This window comes from Eptatretus burgeri, chromosome 18 (assembly GCF_056783735.1).
Source record: "Eptatretus burgeri isolate ZD-2024b chromosome 18, Ebu_testis_v1, whole genome shotgun sequence".
NCBI lineage: Eukaryota > Metazoa > Chordata > Myxini > Myxiniformes > Myxinidae > Eptatretus > Eptatretus burgeri.
The window spans coordinates 940,127-957,425 of NC_140978.1; the positions used below are offsets into that span (position 1 = coordinate 940,127).

A 17,299-nucleotide genomic window follows, 5' to 3' on the forward strand; every position below is an offset into this window, starting at 1 on the left:
TGGAAACACGGGCTGCGGTGAACCAGTTGAAACGGGGCAAAGCTCCAGGGATTTGTGGCATCCATACCGAACTTCTCAAGGCTGGTGGAAATGCTGCACTCGTGTCGTTGCATGCAGTTTTGTGCTCTGCCTGGAACACAGGCATCATCCCAACTGACTGGAAGAGGGGCCTTGTTGTCCCTCTCTGGAAAAGGAAGGGTGATCGCCAAGACTGCAACAACTACCGAGGGGTGACGCTGCTCTCATTGCCGGGCAAGGTCTTTGCTCGGATAATTCTTGATAGGGTTCGCCACCATCTGCTTGAGCACCAGCGTCCAGAGCAGTCAGGCTTTACACCAAAGAGGTCAATGATTGACCGTATCCTTGCCCTTTGTGTCCTCACCGAATGCAGACGAGAGTTTCTGCAGGGGCTGCTTGCAGCCTATGTTGATCTCTGTAAAGCGTTCGATTCAGTGAATCGAGATGTCCTCTGGAGGATTCTTGGTCTTCGTGGGGTGCCACCAAAACTGATCGATCTGATGTCTGAACTCTACTCTGGTTCTGAGAGTGCTGTGAAGTGTGGTGGTACCACCTCTGACTTATTTCCAGTTGTTACTGGAGTTCGTCAGGGATGTGTACTTGCCCCCACACTTTTCAGCACTTGTATGGACTGGATTCTAGGGAGGATGTCGGAGAGATCAAGTTGCGGTGCGTCATTTGGGAATGTCAAGATCTCGGACCTTGATTTTGCAGATGATGCAGTCATCTTTGCGGACACTTTAGACATCCTTTTGGGGGCCCTCGAGGTGCTGAATGAGGAGTCGGAGCTGCTGGGATTGCGGGTTTCTTGGGTCAAAACTAAGATCCAGGCTTTCGGTGACATCTTGGATGCTGCTGTCCTGTCCGTGTCTGTTTGTGGTGAGGATGTTGAGGTCGTGGAAGATTCACTTACCTTGGCAGTGATATTCATGTCTCTGCTGGCTGTGAGTCGGAGGTCAATAGACGTCTGGGTCGGGCCTGGGGAGTCATGGATTCACTGGATCATGGGGTGTGGCGCTGTCGGTACCTGTGCGGGAGGACGAAAGTCCGAGTCTTCAGGTCCTTGGTACTTCCAGTCTTGCTCTATGGGTGCGAGACTTGGACTCTGACCAAGGATCTGAGACGGAGACTTAATTCCTTGGGTACCAGGTGTCTTCGGAGAATCCTTGGTTATCGCTGGTCGGATTTTGTGTCCAATGAGCGGTTGCTGAGAGAGACTCGGATGAGATTTGTTACCTGCATAGTCCGTGAGCGTCAGTTGCGGCTGTATGGACATGTGGCTCGTTTTCCTGATGCTGATCCTGCTCACCAGATTCTCTCAGCGAGGGAGTCTCATGAGTGGAGGAGGCCAGTGGGCCGACCACGTGCCTCATGGTTGCAGCAGGTTGACCATCATCTCAAGGAGATGGGGATGGGCCTGGCATCTGCCTGGGGGATGGCCAGACGGAGGCCCCTGGAGTACCGGCGGAAAGTGGACGCAGCAACGCGCTGTTCTGGCACATGCTCCCATACCTGACCTTTAGAGTTGCTACAACAAGTCTGTGGTCAGTATTGAGGAACTGAGCACTCCGGTCGACCCTGCAGTTCTGGATCATCCTCCAACGACCGTCAATGAGGACATGGTCAATCTTCTTTGCCACACCGCCAGCCTTGGAATACCAAGTCCAGCGATGAGCTTGTGGGTGCTGAAACCATGAACCAGCCACCCTGAGTCCATGACTTCTTGCAAAGTCAAGGAACTTAGTGCTATTCTGGTTCATAGTTCCTGACCCATGGGGACCAACACACACCTCATAACCATCCCTATCAGTTCCAGTCGATGCATTGAAATCCCCCAAGACTAGAAGTGTATCTCATCTGGGGCACTGATCAACCACAGACTCGAGTGTGGCGTAGAATGCATCCTTCACGGTGAGATCACTCGCCTCAGTCGGAGCATAAACAGAGACCAGAGACCAGGGAAATGACACCGAAGGAGTGACGAATCCTTAATCTCATAATACGCTCGTTGACCGGTGTTACCTCAATTATCATTGGGGTCAGCTTATTGGACACAGCTACAGCAACTCCTTGGGTCTGGTAACCATCAGACCGACCAGACCAATAGTAGGTGTAACCACCCACCATTATCTCGCCGCAATCCGGTCTCCGAACCTCAGAGACAGCTGCAATCCCGATGTCCAAACGCTTGAGCTCAGATGATAACAGAGACAGGTGATCATCCTCTCTTAGGGATAGGACATTCCAGGCACCCACCCGAAGGGACCGCCTCAGGTTAACCCAAGGAGACCGCCGTCTGGTGGACGACACCTCAGCACCACTCCGACACACTCTCCCGCAATCTGACCCAGGGATGTTACCCCGTGGTTTCCCTCCCATCATCAAAGATTGGGGGTCCCGAAGGCTTTGCCCCAATCCCGTCATTCGGTGAGCTGCCCTGCGAAGGGAAGCTGCACAGGAGGTACTCCCACGGGGTGGGTTTTCAGATTTTTTTGCGTTTTTGCGTTTTGCGGAATGAAGGGTTTTACGGTGGCCGGAGTGCAAATCCTGCCACCAACCTCCTAATAAGAAGTAACCCAACTGCAGGAGGATGTCCGCAGACACAGTTGGGCACTAGATATGGATGGCCGTTGGCTCACAAGGAGCTCCTCCGCCCTTTGACAGGTTTTGTTTTTAATCCTGCTGGGTGTCCATATCCAAACACCCCCCTCACCAGAAAACCTGATGGGGGAGACGGTTTCGTCGCCGACAACCCGACCATGGAACAGGTTAGTACAGGTTTACATGGTACCTGCAGCAGGTCACAGATCGAACCTGACCTGACATGTCAGTCAGTGGTCTGTCAGTGGTCATAATATTTTGGCTCATTAGTGTGTATATATGTATGTATATATATATATATATATATATATATATATATATATATATATATATATATATATATATATATATATATATATATATATATATATATATATATATATATATATATATATATATATATATATATATATATATATATATATATATATATATATATATATATATATATATATGAGAGAGAGGAAGGTGAGCATAAATGGGGATAGGTAAGAAGGTGGAAGGAACCACACCATCGAGAATATAACACAATTATAGAAAGATTTAAGGGAATTATGGTGCAATATAATAAATACCAGACACTTACAATGATTAAATGAATAGTTTGGAGAGTGAGGAAAGAGAATGTGGAGCAGCTGTGATGAAAAGAAGTTGGGTACAAATGAGAATTGTAAATGAGGAAAAGTGGGTGGTGGGGCTTAAGAAAAGAATGCATTTATCTAGTAGAGGGTGGGGGTGGGAGGGGGGTATGTGTTGGAGATGAAAGTGAGCAGGGAGTGGAGATTGAGGTGGACATGGAGATAACTCAAACATGTGGAACATGAACAATGAACACAACTGAATACAGCACTGTATACCAAAACCGTAAGACACTTCAATCAGATTACTACAATGAATACAGAGGCCATTACAATTTCCCTTTTTTTAAACCCTTCGTTTCTGAGTATGGAAGGAGAGTTGGGAGCAGGAATGGTGATTGTAAGCAAGGATGGTTATTAGTCGAGCATGTAAGGGCAAATGAGTAACACAAATAAGCAACAGAAGCAGACGTACAAGGATGTACGTGACTTTCATGGATCGCAATGAATCCAAAAAACAAACAAACGATGTAATAATGTTAATACGAAGTTTCAATAGGTGGACTGAAAATAATCTGACTGGTGGCACTTCGGTTTGCAGGAGCAAAGGCAGGTCTCATCTGTACAATAACCAGAAAGTATGATGTTTCGACATTCTCAAGCAAATGCTTCGTAATTCTTCATATTCTGTTCTTGCATTGCAGGTATGGAAGCGATTATGTCTGAGTTTTTTGGAGACTCTACCACAGCCTTCTATATCATTCTTGTCGTCTGGCTTGCTGACCAATTTCACTCAGTTTGTCTACACACGGGAATCGGTCGGCGCCACTGGCTCAGGTTGGGATAGATCATGATGAGTAGTGCTCTGCATCCTCAATTTTTATCACCCTCAAGGGCATTCTTCTCTTGAGCAGCGTAACTCTCTGTTGGTGTGTCTTGACCTAGATTTCATTCTTGTAAACAACACGGGACTTTCTAAACGACCTATGAATGCGAATGCGGCCTTGCCCGTGTGCTGTGTGCTCGTTTTAAGCAGCTCGCTTCTGCTGGCGTGGGCACTTATAACCTGCCGTTGGTCACACAAAATCTGCAATTCAAATGACCGTTTTAACATTAACATTCAAGATTTAAATGAAAGAGTAGCAATTAAAAATGGCGAGCCATAATTGTAGTTCCTGGATGTAAATTGGACTCACGGAGATAAAGGAAATACGAGAAGTATCCGTGGATGAGAGGTGTCTACTTCATATCATTTATCATTACCTGTTAATGCAAGAGAGTGGCCGCAGTGGATATAACTAACTAACACGCACACACGCACACACGCACACACGCACACACGCACACACGCACACACGCACACACGCACACACGCACACTCGCACACACGCACACTCGCACACTCGCACACTCGCACACTCGCACACTCGCACACTCGCACACTCGCACACTCGCACACTCGCACACTCGCACACTCTCACACTCCATATACACACACAAAACTTATGACAGACCAACTTTACACATTTACACACAGAGGCACAACAAGGTATGTAGAGTAATCCACTGGCACATCTGCAAAAACTTCAATGTCCCAGTCCCAGAAAACTCAGGAAACATAAACCAAAAGTAATAATTGAGAACGAGAAAGTAACGCTCACATACAGCCTGATGAGCCCATTGAGCCTGAACATAGAAAACAAAGCATTGCAAGTGGACATGCTACTGAGGTGTGAAAAAAGAACGGCATTGCTAATTGAGGCATCAGCCCTGCACATTTTCTCACCTTCTCTCTCTCACCTTTTCTCTCTCTCCCTCTCCCTCTCTCTCTCTCCCTCTCTCTCCCTCTCCCTCTCCCTCTCCCTCTCCCTCTCCCTCTCCCTCTCCCTCTCTCTCTCTCTCTCTCTCTCTCTCTCTCTCTCTCTCTCTCTCTCTCTCTCCCTCTCTCTCTCTCTCTCTCTCTCTCTCTCTCTCTCTCTCTCTCTCTCTCTCTCTCTCTCTCTCTCTCTCTCTCTCTCTCTCTCTCTCTCTCTCTCTCCCTCTCCCTCTCTCTCTCCCTGGCTCTATCTCTATCTCTATCTCTATCTCTATCTCTCTTTCTCACGCTCTCTCTCTCACCTTCTCGCTATCTCTCTCACCATCTCTCTATCTCTCTCTCTCTCTCTCTCTCTCTCTCTCTCTCTCTCTCTCTCTCTCTCTCTCTCTCTCTCTCTCTCTCTCTCTCTCTCTCTCTCTCTCTCTCTCTCTCTCTCTCTCTCTCTCTCTCTCTCTCTTACCTCTCTGGCTCTCTCTCTCTCTCTCTCTCTCTCTCTCTCTCTCTCTCTCTCTCTCTCTCTCTCTCTCTCTCTCTCTCTCTCTCTCTCTCTCTCTCTCTCTCTCTCTCTCTCTCTCTCTCTCTCTCTCTCTCTCTCTCTCTCTCTCTCTCTCTCTCTCTCTCTCTCTCTCTCTCTCTCTCTCTCTCTCTCTCTCTCTCTCTCTCTCTCTCTCTCTCTCTCTCTCTCTCTCTCTCTCTCTCTCTCTCTCTCTCTCTCTCTCTCTCTCTCTCTCTCTCTCTCTTACCTCCTGGCTCTCTCTCTCTCTCTCTCTCTCTCTCTCTCTCTCTCTCTCTCTCTCTCTCTCTCTCTCTCTCTCTCACTCCTTCTCTCTCTGTCACTCCCTCTCTCTCTCTCTCTCTCTCTCTCTCTCTCTCTCTCTCTCTCTCTCTCTCTCTCTCTCTCTCTCTCTCTCTCTCTCTCTCTCTCTCTCTCTCTCTCTCTCTCTCTCTCTCTCTCTCTCTCTCTCTCTCTCTCTCTCTCTCTCTCTCTCTCTCTCTCTCTCTCTCTCTCTCTCTCTCTCTCTCTCTCTCTCTCTCTCTCTCTCTCTCTCTCTCTCTCTCTCTCTCTCTCTCTCTCTCTCTCTCTCTCTCTCTGTCACACCTTCTCTCTCTGTCACACCTTCTCTCTCTGTCACACCTTCTCTCTCTGTCACACCTTCTCTCTCTGTCACACCTTCTCTCTCATGTGACCTTAACTTGAGATCAAACATAACAGTGGCTCGATGGATGCACATTCATTGACACATTTGTGTCTATTTCTGTATTTGAGTTGTTACCCTGCACATGCGAAGCAAAAATCACGGTTAAGCAATTGGTTCATCTCCATCTGTGTGTCATCAGTTTATGATCAAGGAACAACTTGTTTAAATTGAATGTTGTATTTTGAGCATAAATTGGAACATTAATAATAAGAACATTAATAACCGTACCTTGGCTCTGAATCCTTCCCGATTGCACATGTGCAGAGAGGAGTGAGATAATATTTTTGACTCGGTCTACCTGCCTGGCAGTCAAACAAAATTGAAAATCATTCCAAACAGGAAACTTCTGTTTTTAAGGACATCATAAAGAACACAAACAACAAACACGAATAACTAATGTAATGTGCTCGATAAGGTGATGCAATAGACACTGCTGAATATGGTGGTAAAACCGGAATTAATTTATATATACAGCTTCTACAATCTTTATTTTATTTAAATTGAATTACACTGGAAGAGTACCTACCCTACGAGCAATCTTGTCCCAACCATGCAACACGTTTTTCTGACGTGTACCTTTATTCGGGCGGTATATAGGCAACTGACAAACAACCCAGGTTATGTGCATCAAGCAAAAACATACATACTGCTTATAATTCAAAACACCTCACAGCACTGGAAAACGTGGGGACAGGAATACTGAACTGTATATGGTGGAGACTTGTAATACCCTCCCCCCGCCAGGAAGCGGCGCGACACGATACACATTTACATCGAGAATTTGCATCCCTCCACCTCCTCCCCAAGACTACCGGCAATGATTAAAAACACCCCTATACATTAATTGGGGTCATGCTAGTCCTATGCAGCAAGTCTGAGTGCAATGAGCCCAGAACTGTAGGAGGAGTAGTGCGACAAACAAATACACACACACACACACACACACACACACACACACACACACACACACACACACACACACACACACACACACACACACACACACACACACACACACACACACACAAACATTGGTCCGTGAATTATAGTAAGGATGCTTGAAGACTGAACAACACAAATCGCCTTCTTATCACTTCCAAAACCTCCAGCTTTGTTGTACTTTACTTCAATTTAAATAAAGGTTTTTTTTTTTTTAGTTTTTACAGCTTTTGCTGTTGTTTTAGTTGATGAGGTTATGGCTTTTGTTCTGCACCTGTCAGTTGCTGAAGCATTTCTTATTCTACGTAAACCATTTCATAACCCAGGTGCATTTGCTGTTTAAGTCCATCCACACATCGAGGATATTTGTTCGTGTGAATCCTGAGCAATTTGCCTCACTCATTGAGACCCCACAAAGTTGGGACTTCAAAATAACCTCTCCTCCCCCCCCCCCCCCCCATGCATCTCTGCTGGTTTGCCAGTGATTCAGATGTGAAGGAAGTATGAAGTGATCAAAGGAGCAAGTCCCCTTGGGTTTGCTTCATAATGGAGTTTGTCACATGGTGTTCACCCCACATATTACTTATTTTGCCTGATAATCCGTGCTGAGTAGTTCATGTTCTCCACTTCGACCAAATCGCCTGCGATTTCGCAAAACCCATTGAGGTCTCATTCATGTTTCTCATCACAATCATAATCACGTGATGTTTGCACCCCGAAGTGAGACCGAGTCAAATGGTTTAGTGGAGTGTCATCTTCTCAACTATCAAATCGAAATATGAACACTGAAATTTAAAACTCAGGAAATGCCATCAATACTTTTAAGATGTACCCAGAAAATGGCCGGAATTGGTACCAGTGCACGCTCTTTTTTGCCCAATGTCATGTAATTATAAAGTCATACAACCTGCGACTAATTGCTGAAATGACTTGGTGTAAAGCTAGCTTTAGAGATTGTTGCACCTGACAATCACGAGTAAGGGTCTTGACGAGGCTTGTAAGTTACCTTTTTATTTTTTTCCTCCTTCATAATGTATTTCTTTCTTGCCTCCTCCACTTCCTCCCTTCATAATAGGTTTTTCTTTCTTTACCACTTCGCCTTCTATGCCTACCATTACCGATTCAACGGGCAAAACTCAGGTCTGGCATTGCTTTGCTCCTGGCTTTTCATACAGGTAAGGAAAGATTATGGATATGAGGGGAGATGATGGTGGATGTACGACATATTATCCTGAGGTTTGAGTATAAATTTTAATGGCCTTTGAAGGGTAAATGTGGTTTTCAGTTTATTCCGCACAATTGTGAATCAAAGTAACACAACTGATACGAGATCTAGATTTGCTGGAGGGGTAAAAGGGTTACTTAAGGTTCAGATAAGTGCAGTTATTAATGTTCTGTGTAATTACTGGTATATTTGAAGGTATAAAATGTTGTCGCTATACCTTATGAAAGGCTTCAGGGTAGCATTTGTTTGATAATTATTGACTGGATTGTTTGACTTTGTCAATAGGAAAATATTGTTGTGGTCATCCCAGTCTGGTCCGAACCCGACGAGTTGTCTTAACACGACCGACCGTTTTGGGGTTTTACCCGCTGGATCTCGTGCTTAAATGCCGGGATACCGTACTTATGGGAAGTCCAAATCGGTCCAGCATTATGCTGATTAGGCCAAGCGAGCCTAATGTGCGACGCAGTCTGGTGTGTGATGTTGAGAACCATGGCCAATTAATCCCTTAACTGGTCTTTCCTTTGTCACCCAAGTAGAAGCACTGCAGCCAGAATTCACTTGAGACCATATATGGAAAATTTACTAATAAATGGCATGAGGAAGGAAACACAAGGAAGCAATGCAGTATGTAATAAATAAATGAAAACAACCCCTTAAACCCTTCTGGTTACGCATACATGGACCAAACAAATGATCAGGATTCCTTAATTGACCAGGCCTCAAGGCATATGCGAGACACAACATGAGAGAAACAAAGCGCGAAGGACAAGATAGAAGAGTTTTGGCAAACCTGATGAGGCCTGTAGGATGGGTCACACGGTCCTGGCAGGCCGCAGAGGTGAACATCCTACAGGCTGAGCAAAAGGAGTGACAGAGGTGTGGCTCTGGCTGGCTGGGGGCATGGCTTATACACTGCAGCTCTCAGTCAGACGCAGCCTTCAGCGCTCAGGTCAGGGCGTTCTCGTCCCACTTCCCTTATGCACTTGGGCCCGTGCGTCACTGATGATGCTCCACACCCCCTCCCCTCTAACTCGCCATTGGTTGCTCCTTTGGTTGGGTGGGTGGAGCAGCCCCTCCGTGACCCCCCCCCCCCCAACCTGAGTCCGGTGATGGCACAGCTCGGTTACGATGGCCTGATGTTTGCCATCAAAACTCGCTAAAACTGCTGTAGCAAATCGCTAAAAAGCACATGCATGACAGATTATAGAGGATCAAATGGTAAAAATGGGGTCAAAAGGGTTGGGAATTTTAAACAGACATTGGGATGGATAGCTTGATGTCGTCTAAGGCTGAGGCCACATTTGCCACGGCGGCCGTGGGGTCTCCAAAATCTACGGCCATTAGCAATTATACGGCGGCCACAGTACTTCCACGGTCACACAATGTAGCAGTCACATATGTTTTTATTTTTCGGGGAGCTGCACGGTGTATTTATAAATTGTGGAGACCGAAAACGTGGGGTTGTGTATGGTCTTTAATTTGATGTCGCATGGTGACCTTAGGCGTTCCTGCGGCTGCCATATAATTTTCAAGGCAGATGCAAGGCGACCGCAGGGGGGCCCTAAGGCGAACGTGTGGCCAGACGGACGGTAACGAATGGGTTAATTTTATTTATTTTTTTTTTCCAGTTTTTTTTATTTCGGCTTGTCGAATTGCTACGGCAAACGTAGAAATGAAAAAAGTTATAACTCCGTATTATAATTCCACGGCGACCTTACGGCCTGTAAAATATAGCCATAATGCGTAGGGCCACCCTGAGGCCACTTCAGAAACTCTTTTGCCACCACACGTTTCTGTCAATTCAGAGAGCGTACGGCCGCCGTATCTTCGCCGTAGAGCAAATGTGACTGGCCTTAGGTCTTAGAAATTGTGCTGACCGAAAACGTGGGGTTTCCGTACGGTCTTTGATTTGATGTCGCACGGTGACCTTAAGGGGGCCCTACGGCGGCCATAGAATTTTCAAGGCAGACGCAAGGTAGCCTCAAGGTGCCCGCAAGGTGACCGCAGGGGGCCCTAAGGCAAACGTGCGGCCAGACGGACGGTAACGAATCTTTGTGAATCTTTGTGAAGACGGTCTTTGTGAAGGGCACCGTGGGATCTTTAACGCCCACCGACTAATACTGGCAGAAGAGATACCCGTTTAACGTCCGTCCGACGGACGGAGCACACACATTGATGAATCACCCTGTCTGTGAAACACCGGGATGACAGTTTGGAATTCAACCCCAACTGAGACAGCTCAGAGGTGAGTGTGCATACCTCTAGGCCATCCTGTCAGCCCTCCTTGGGTGTTTGACTGAATTCTTCATCAACTCACAAGGAATGTTTTGTTTATCAAGTCATGAGGAGTCTTAATTTCTAATTGTTTTCTTAATTTTTTTTCTCTTAATTTCTTATTCTTATTCCCACTTGATTGGGGTCGGTCGGGGGAAATGATTCTGGCCCAATTACTTTTGGAACCGGCTGGTCAGGCCTGTTGTGGGAGTGTGGCAGAAATTTGTAATTTGGTCAGGGTGCTGGCCATAACTCATCTGCTCTTCACGAAAGACACCGTGGGACCTTTAATACCCACCATTGCCCCTGCATCCTCTGGCTTAATGTCCATCAAACGGACGGCAAACACCTGGGTCAGTGTATACAGCTAAAAGGCAAGTATGCATACCTGTACGCTATCCTCCCAGCCTAATTGCTCTCCATTTAATGACGTTATATACGTTGTGAAGTACTTGTATTTCATGACCTGCTTTTATCCGAGAAAGAATAGAAAAAAATTGACCTCACTAAACTTTTCTTCAAATAACAGCTGTAGTATGTCATGCATGACATGCCCTCGATATTGGTCAGTACTTTGAAGGTATTGTTGTGGTTTCGGGGTCGACGGGGGTTTCACGAAGGAGGTTTATCGGACCCGCTTCCCTGACCTCCGAACCTGAATCCGCCGTATGCTTAGAAATCCGATTAAAAGAAACTTTGGAAACTTGATATTTCAATATTTTAACCTAAGTGGAGGATAGTCTTTGATGTTGCATCGTAAAACTCAACCATCCCTCATATTTTAGTTGAAATAGTGAAAATGATGGAAAAGTTTTGTGCCCTTTTCCCTGTCTATTTGTAAAGAAGTTTGTCAGTTTCCTCCTCTTTCTGTTTTTTTTTTTTTTTAATCAGCATTCCATGGTCTACTTCTTCCATCATTATGAACTTCCTGCTGCTCTTCAGCAAGCCAGACTGCAACAACTGTTGCAGCCACTGCTGCAACCAGTTCCACAACAAGTGCATTTGCAAGCAGAGCAGCCAAGGCAAGAACCATCACCAGTGGAAACGCAACCCCAACAACTGGAAGAGCAACAGCCAAGAGAAGAGCAGCAATTATTTGTGCCATTGCCACAACCAAATACACAGCACATGACACAAACTCAGCCACAACCCCAATTTCCACTGCAGTTGTTGGAACCAAACCCACATTCACCGTCGAGCAGGCAGCAGCTGTCAGAAGAACAACTGTCAGAGGTGCTGAGGCCCATCAGCCCAGAGTTTCTCGGGGAAGGTGGGACCAACACCCAACAACCAACACCAACTGATTGCGGGGGAGCAAGGTGATAAACAATGGAGGATCCGATGACTGGTACTGTGAAAATGCCGAAGAAGATGACTGGAATATTGAAAGTACCATGTTCAAAGTTGTGGCTGTGAAGCCAGGAAGTCTCAGGAGTCGTGAGTGCTGATGAACATAACTGAATGTGTATTGTAAGGAAAGATTCCACACAACAGATGTCCAGTGCGGTGAGGGAAAGCCCCACAAAGCAGCAGCTTTTTATTTACCAGGTGTTGTGACATGGCTACCTTTATATAAAACATGCTTTAAGTAATGAATTGGAAACAACTTTGTCAGTTTTCAAGAATGATGCCCATTATTGGAACTAATGACAAGTGGCAGTCCAAAATGTCTTTGATTTGTTGCAGCTGCAGAATCATTGATCAATAGACCAAGTTCAAACCAGAAATCTGAATAAGTAAATGTCAGACTTAAAAGGGATGCCACACACCCAGAATAGACCATTTATCAACCGGAGGAAATCGACCACTGTAGCAAGCATGATCCATGGCATGAGATGTAGGTTGTTTGCTTGTCACGGTGTTGGTTCTTTGCTCCTGTTTTTGCTGCCTGCTTATTGCTTGGTTGTCACATAAAGTGATTTTCTTTGCAAATTGGTGTGCTGTTGTCACCTGGTTGTTCAATTTGGCAAAAAATTGGCATCAGTTTCTCTTGGTGGAATGTAGTTTGGATGAAGATTAAGTTGTTGAAACAGGCATCAAATTAAACTCCCGCATTAGGAACTATGTATACTGTTGTATACTTTGTTTTAAACCTGAGATAGCTCAGTTCAGTCTAACTCATTTGACTGTGTTCTGTGACTGACGCATTCCCATTATGAATTGTATTCTGCACAGCATGAAATCCTGCTGGTTTACTTTCACAACACAAAACATTGTGGTGTGAGTAAATAAAGCCTCAACGTTGCAATTGCTTGTCATGATTAGCAATTTACAATGACCAGTCTTGTCATACGTGTTGTTGTTGTTGTTGTTGTTGCCGTCACCTTTGCCTTGGTCCCTCATTAAGTGAAAAGACCGGCGGAACTCAAGTATCCAGCATGGTCCACTGGATGCTCCCAGAGATGGTGCAGAGGAGATGTCTGTGTTGGACTCGGGAGGGGCAGCCAGTGGTGAGGTGGACTGACAGAGGGGCCATGTTTGGTTTATTGTGGACAAGTATAAAAGCCCATCAAAAATGATGGGTTGGAAATATTCAGAACTGGAAGACATGATGTTTTGTAGCAAGAAAAAGCGTTATTTTAAAACACTACATGTACAAATGTTACCCTATTTTCTTTATCCTCTGGGACGTTTCAATTGTATGGTACAGCCTCGTGAGCATGTCGAAGTCTAAAGCTTCAGCCTAGCGCCAGGTGTGCTTACGTCTTATTTATTTGATATCCAACAGATGAACTTAAATGAATACTCGTTTTACTCTGCGCATGCTACACATGACTTGCAGCAAATTTCACCACAGAGTGTGGAAATGTACTTGCTTGCTTTTTTTTTTGATTGCTGGATGCAAATTTTGCTTTTTTTTGCCTTTGCTTTTTTTTTTCTTACTTTCTTGTACAACGCCCTTGATGCCCGGTTGCAAGTCATCGTCTGCAATTCCAATAGAAGAAACGTAATTACTCTGTGATGAAAAATGTTTTTCGAGTTTTTTATCCTGAAAAGTAGACAGTCGTGAGCACACAGTCATGTCCAAAGATTGGCCTTTAACAAAGATTGAACTGGGTGGTTTTGAACTTTCCCTGAGTGGGTCTGGCCATCGATGGTCTGAAGAATTTGAAAATTTGCACACACATAGATTATATTATGAAGTAATGAACGCAATTGCAAAAAAAACAAAAATTCATGTTTGTTTTATATTTTTATTATTTTATTGTTTTTCTATAACTATTCAGCTTGTCTTGACAACATGCTTAAATACTCACTCAAGCATTTACAGGCCAATTAATTTACATCATCAGTGTCCTAATGCATGTAACCCTGATTCACATGTGTTTGTTGTACCTAAACATATGCAAAAATTGCAGTTTTTTTTAGGACATGTGACACCTGAATGGTAAGTCAGATTTGGACGTATGTGGTGTCAAAATGTGCGCAAGACCCTAGAGAAGAAAAGTCCTGAGAGTACAATTCAAAATCCCCAGCAGCTGTGAAAAAATTGTGAAAAATGTCGAGGAGAACCTCCCAAGCCCCTCTTCCCCCCCAATGCAGTTAGGGTTAAACCCCCACTCAAATCTTCCTTAGAAAGGGAGAGACAAATATACAGCGTTTTATATAGGTAAGATTGGAGCTTATGTTGATATTCCATGACGAATGGTTGGTATCCACAACGGAGCGGAGTTTGGCCAGTTAGACTGTCATTTCACGACCAAGTGTTGCTTCAGAAGAGTGAATTCCGGAGGGCCGGAGGGTGGTCGAGGATATTGTATGGGGGATGATGTTCTACGGACTGATCATAGTTGTGAATGTGATGGTGCATGGAGGTGTTTTTGTGGGGGAGGTGGTATAATATTTGGATGGAGAGAAATGATGAGCAGTTATAAGGATGGAGATGCAGTCCTGTGATTCAGTATGAACCAGTTTTCAAGATTAGAGATAAATTGCTGAAAGGTGGTGATGGGAGCCTTGACAAAATTGGAATGATGTGAGTCAATGTTTAGATCACCTGTAACTGTTTGTGATCGAAGTGGAGTCGGCTTGAAGGGTCACGAGGTGGTATATTGAAGAGTGGGGGAGATGGTACAGAGCCCTGTGGAATGCCGTTAGGTACAAGTCTGAAGGAAGAGAGTGTATAAGTGTACCTTTTAAATGTGGAAAGCATTTTGGATGTTGCTTGTTGTAGTGCTTCAATGGAATTTCCATTGGGCATTGCCACATTGGCTGTAATCTGACATCTTAATCAGCCTTCCACTTTTAATTGAACTATGGCGATATAATCTACCGATGTGATTTCACTTTTTAAAAAGATGAGTGATTGCACAAAATGATATTTTATGTTGGTGCAAATTTACCTCCACTACCGGAGGTGAAGGAGGTTATGTTTTCACCCCTCTCTGCCTGTTTGTTAATTTCCGGAATCCTTCGGATTTCGGCAATTATATTGGTCGGTTGTGTGTGTCATTCTGTGTGTCTGTCTCTGTTTGTTTATCCTGGAGGAGAGAGAGAGAGAGAGAGAGAGAGAGAGAGAGAGAGAGAGAGAGAGAGAGAGAGAGAGAGAGAGAGAGAGAGAGAGAGAGAGAGAGAGAGAGAGAGAGAGAGAGAGAGAGAGAGAGAGCAAGAAGGTGTGAGAGAGGGATAGGAGGTGACAGAGATGGAGAGAGGGAGAGAAGGTGAGAGAGAAGGTGTGTGAGAGAGACGGAGAGGTGAGAGAGATGGAGAGAGAGAGCGTGAGAGAGATTGCAAGAAGGTGTGAGAGAGAGACAGAGAAAGAGAGAAGGTGAGAGAGAGGGAGAGAAAGTGTGAGAGAGGGAGAGGAGGTGAGAGAGAGAAGAGAGAGGGTGAGAGAGAGAGATGGAGAGAGAAGGTGAGAGAGAAAGAAGGTGAGAGAGAGAGAAGGTGAGAGAGATGGAGAGAGAGAGAGAGAGGTGAGAGAGGGGGGAGAGAGAGAGAGAGAGATAGGGGGAGAGAGAGAGAAGAGAGAGAGAGAGAAGGTGCGAGAGAAGAGAGAGAGAGAAGGTGAGAGAGAGAGGGGGAGAGAGAGAGAGAGATAGGGGGAGAGGGAGAGAGAGAAGTGAGAGAGAGAGGGGGAGAGAGAGAGAGAGTGAGAGAGAGAGAAGGTGCGAGAGAGAGAAGGTGCGAGAGAGAGAAGGTGAGAGAGAGCGAAGGTGAGAGAGATGGAGAGAGAGCGAGAAGGTGTGAGAGAGAGATAGAGAGAAGGTGTGTGTGTGAGAGGGAGAAGAGAGGGTGAGAGAGAGAAGAGAGGGTGACAAAGAGAGAGAGCATGAGAGAGATTGCAAGAAGGTGTGAGAGAGAGATGGAGAGAGAGAGAAGGTGAGAGAGATGGAGAGAGAGAGAAGGTGAGAGAGATGGAGAGAGAGAGAGAAGGTGAGAGAGATGGAGAGAGAGAGAGAGAGAGAACGAGAGAGAGAGAGAACGAGAGAGAGAGAGAGAGAGAGAGAAAAAGAGAGAGAGAGAGAGAAAGAGTGAGAGAGAGAGAGAGAGAGAGAGAGAGAGAGAGAGAGAGAGAGAGAGAGAGAGAGAGAGAGAGAGAGAGAGAGAGAGAGAGAGAGAGAGAGAGAGAGAGAGAGAAAAGGAGAGAGAAAAGGAGAGAGAAGTTGTGTGAGAGAGAGAGAGAGAGAGAGAGAGAGAGAGAGAGAGAGAGAGAGAGAGAGAGAACGAGAACTTGGAGAGAGAGAGAAGGTGACAGAGAGAAGGTGAGAGAGATACAGAGGGGAGCGAGAAGCTGTGAGAGAAAGAGAGAGAGTGAGAGACAGAGAAAGAGAGAGAGGGTGAGAGAGAGAGAGGGAGAAGGTGAGTGAGAGGGAGAGAGCGTGAGAGAGAGAGAGAGAGAGAGAGAGAGAGAGAGAGAGAGAGAGAGAGAGAGAGAGAGCAAGAAGGTGTGAGAGAGACTCAGAAGAGAGAGAGAGAGAAGGAGGTGAGAGAGAGAGGGATAGGAGGTGACAGAGATGGAGAGAGAGAGAGAAGAGAGAGAAGGTGTGTGAGAGAGAGAGAGAGAGAAGGTGAGAGAGACGGAGAGGTGAGAGAGTTGGAGAGAGAGAGCGTGAGAGAGATTGCAAGAAGGTGTGAGAGAGACAGAGAAAGAGAGAAGGTGAGAGAGAGAGAGAGAGGGTGTGAGAGAGAGAGAGAAGGTGAGAGAGAGAGAAGGTGTGAGAGAGAGAGAGAGAGAGAGAGAGAGAGAGAGAGAGAGAGAGAGAGAGAGGGGGAGAGAGAGAGATAGAGGAGAGAGGGAGAGAGCAGAGAGAGAGCGTGAGAGAGAGAGAGAGAGAGAAAGAAGGTGAGAGAGAGAGAGAGAAGGTGTGTGTGAGAGGGAGAAGAGAGAGAGAGAGAGAGAGAGAGAGAGAGAGAGAGAGAGAGAGAGAGAGAGAGAGAGAGAGAGAGAGAGAGAGAGAGAGAGAGAAGGTGAGAGAGAAAGAGAAGGTGAGAGAGAGATGGAGAGAGGGAAGGTGAGAGAGTGAGAGAGATGGAGAGAGGGAAGGTGAGAGAGTGAGAGAGAGAGAAGAGAGAGGGTGAGAGAGATGGAGAGAAGGTGAGAGGGAGAGAGCAGAGAGAGCGTGAGAGAGAGAGAGAGAGAGAGAGAGAGAGAGAGAGAGAGAGAGAGAGAGAGAGAGAGAGAGTGAGAGAAGGTGAGAGAGAG

The 17,299-nt window shown here is 45.8% G+C and overlaps 2 protein-coding genes across 4 annotated transcripts in view; one reads left to right on the forward strand and one right to left on the reverse strand.

Moving 5' to 3' along the window:
* Positions 1–12,901, forward strand: part of TMEM259 (transmembrane protein 259) — a 60,446-nt gene extending 47,545 nt beyond the window's left edge. For 2 of the 3 annotated variants that reach the window (XM_085864014.1, XM_085864013.1), the window contains exons 10-12: positions 3,902–4,034; positions 8,227–8,326; positions 11,545–12,901. In XM_085864014.1, the coding sequence (XP_085720140.1) occupies positions 3,902–4,034; positions 8,227–8,326; positions 11,545–11,976 (665 nt within the window). In that variant the 3' untranslated portion in view covers positions 11,977–12,901. The remainder of the gene's footprint in view (positions 1–3,901; positions 4,035–8,226; positions 8,327–11,544) is intronic. The other variant, XM_085864015.1, reaches the window with a different exon arrangement.
* The window catches only part of LOC147008454 (uncharacterized), a 59,349-nt gene that overhangs the window by 18,607 nt on the left and 23,443 nt on the right, over positions 1–17,299 (reverse strand). Inside the window, exons 4-5 of the mRNA XM_085864016.1 lie at positions 6,739–6,813; positions 6,441–6,514 (exon numbers count right to left, since the gene is read on the reverse strand). Coding sequence (XP_085720142.1) covers positions 6,441–6,514; positions 6,739–6,813 — 149 coding nt within the window. The remainder of the gene's footprint in view (positions 1–6,440; positions 6,515–6,738; positions 6,814–17,299) is intronic.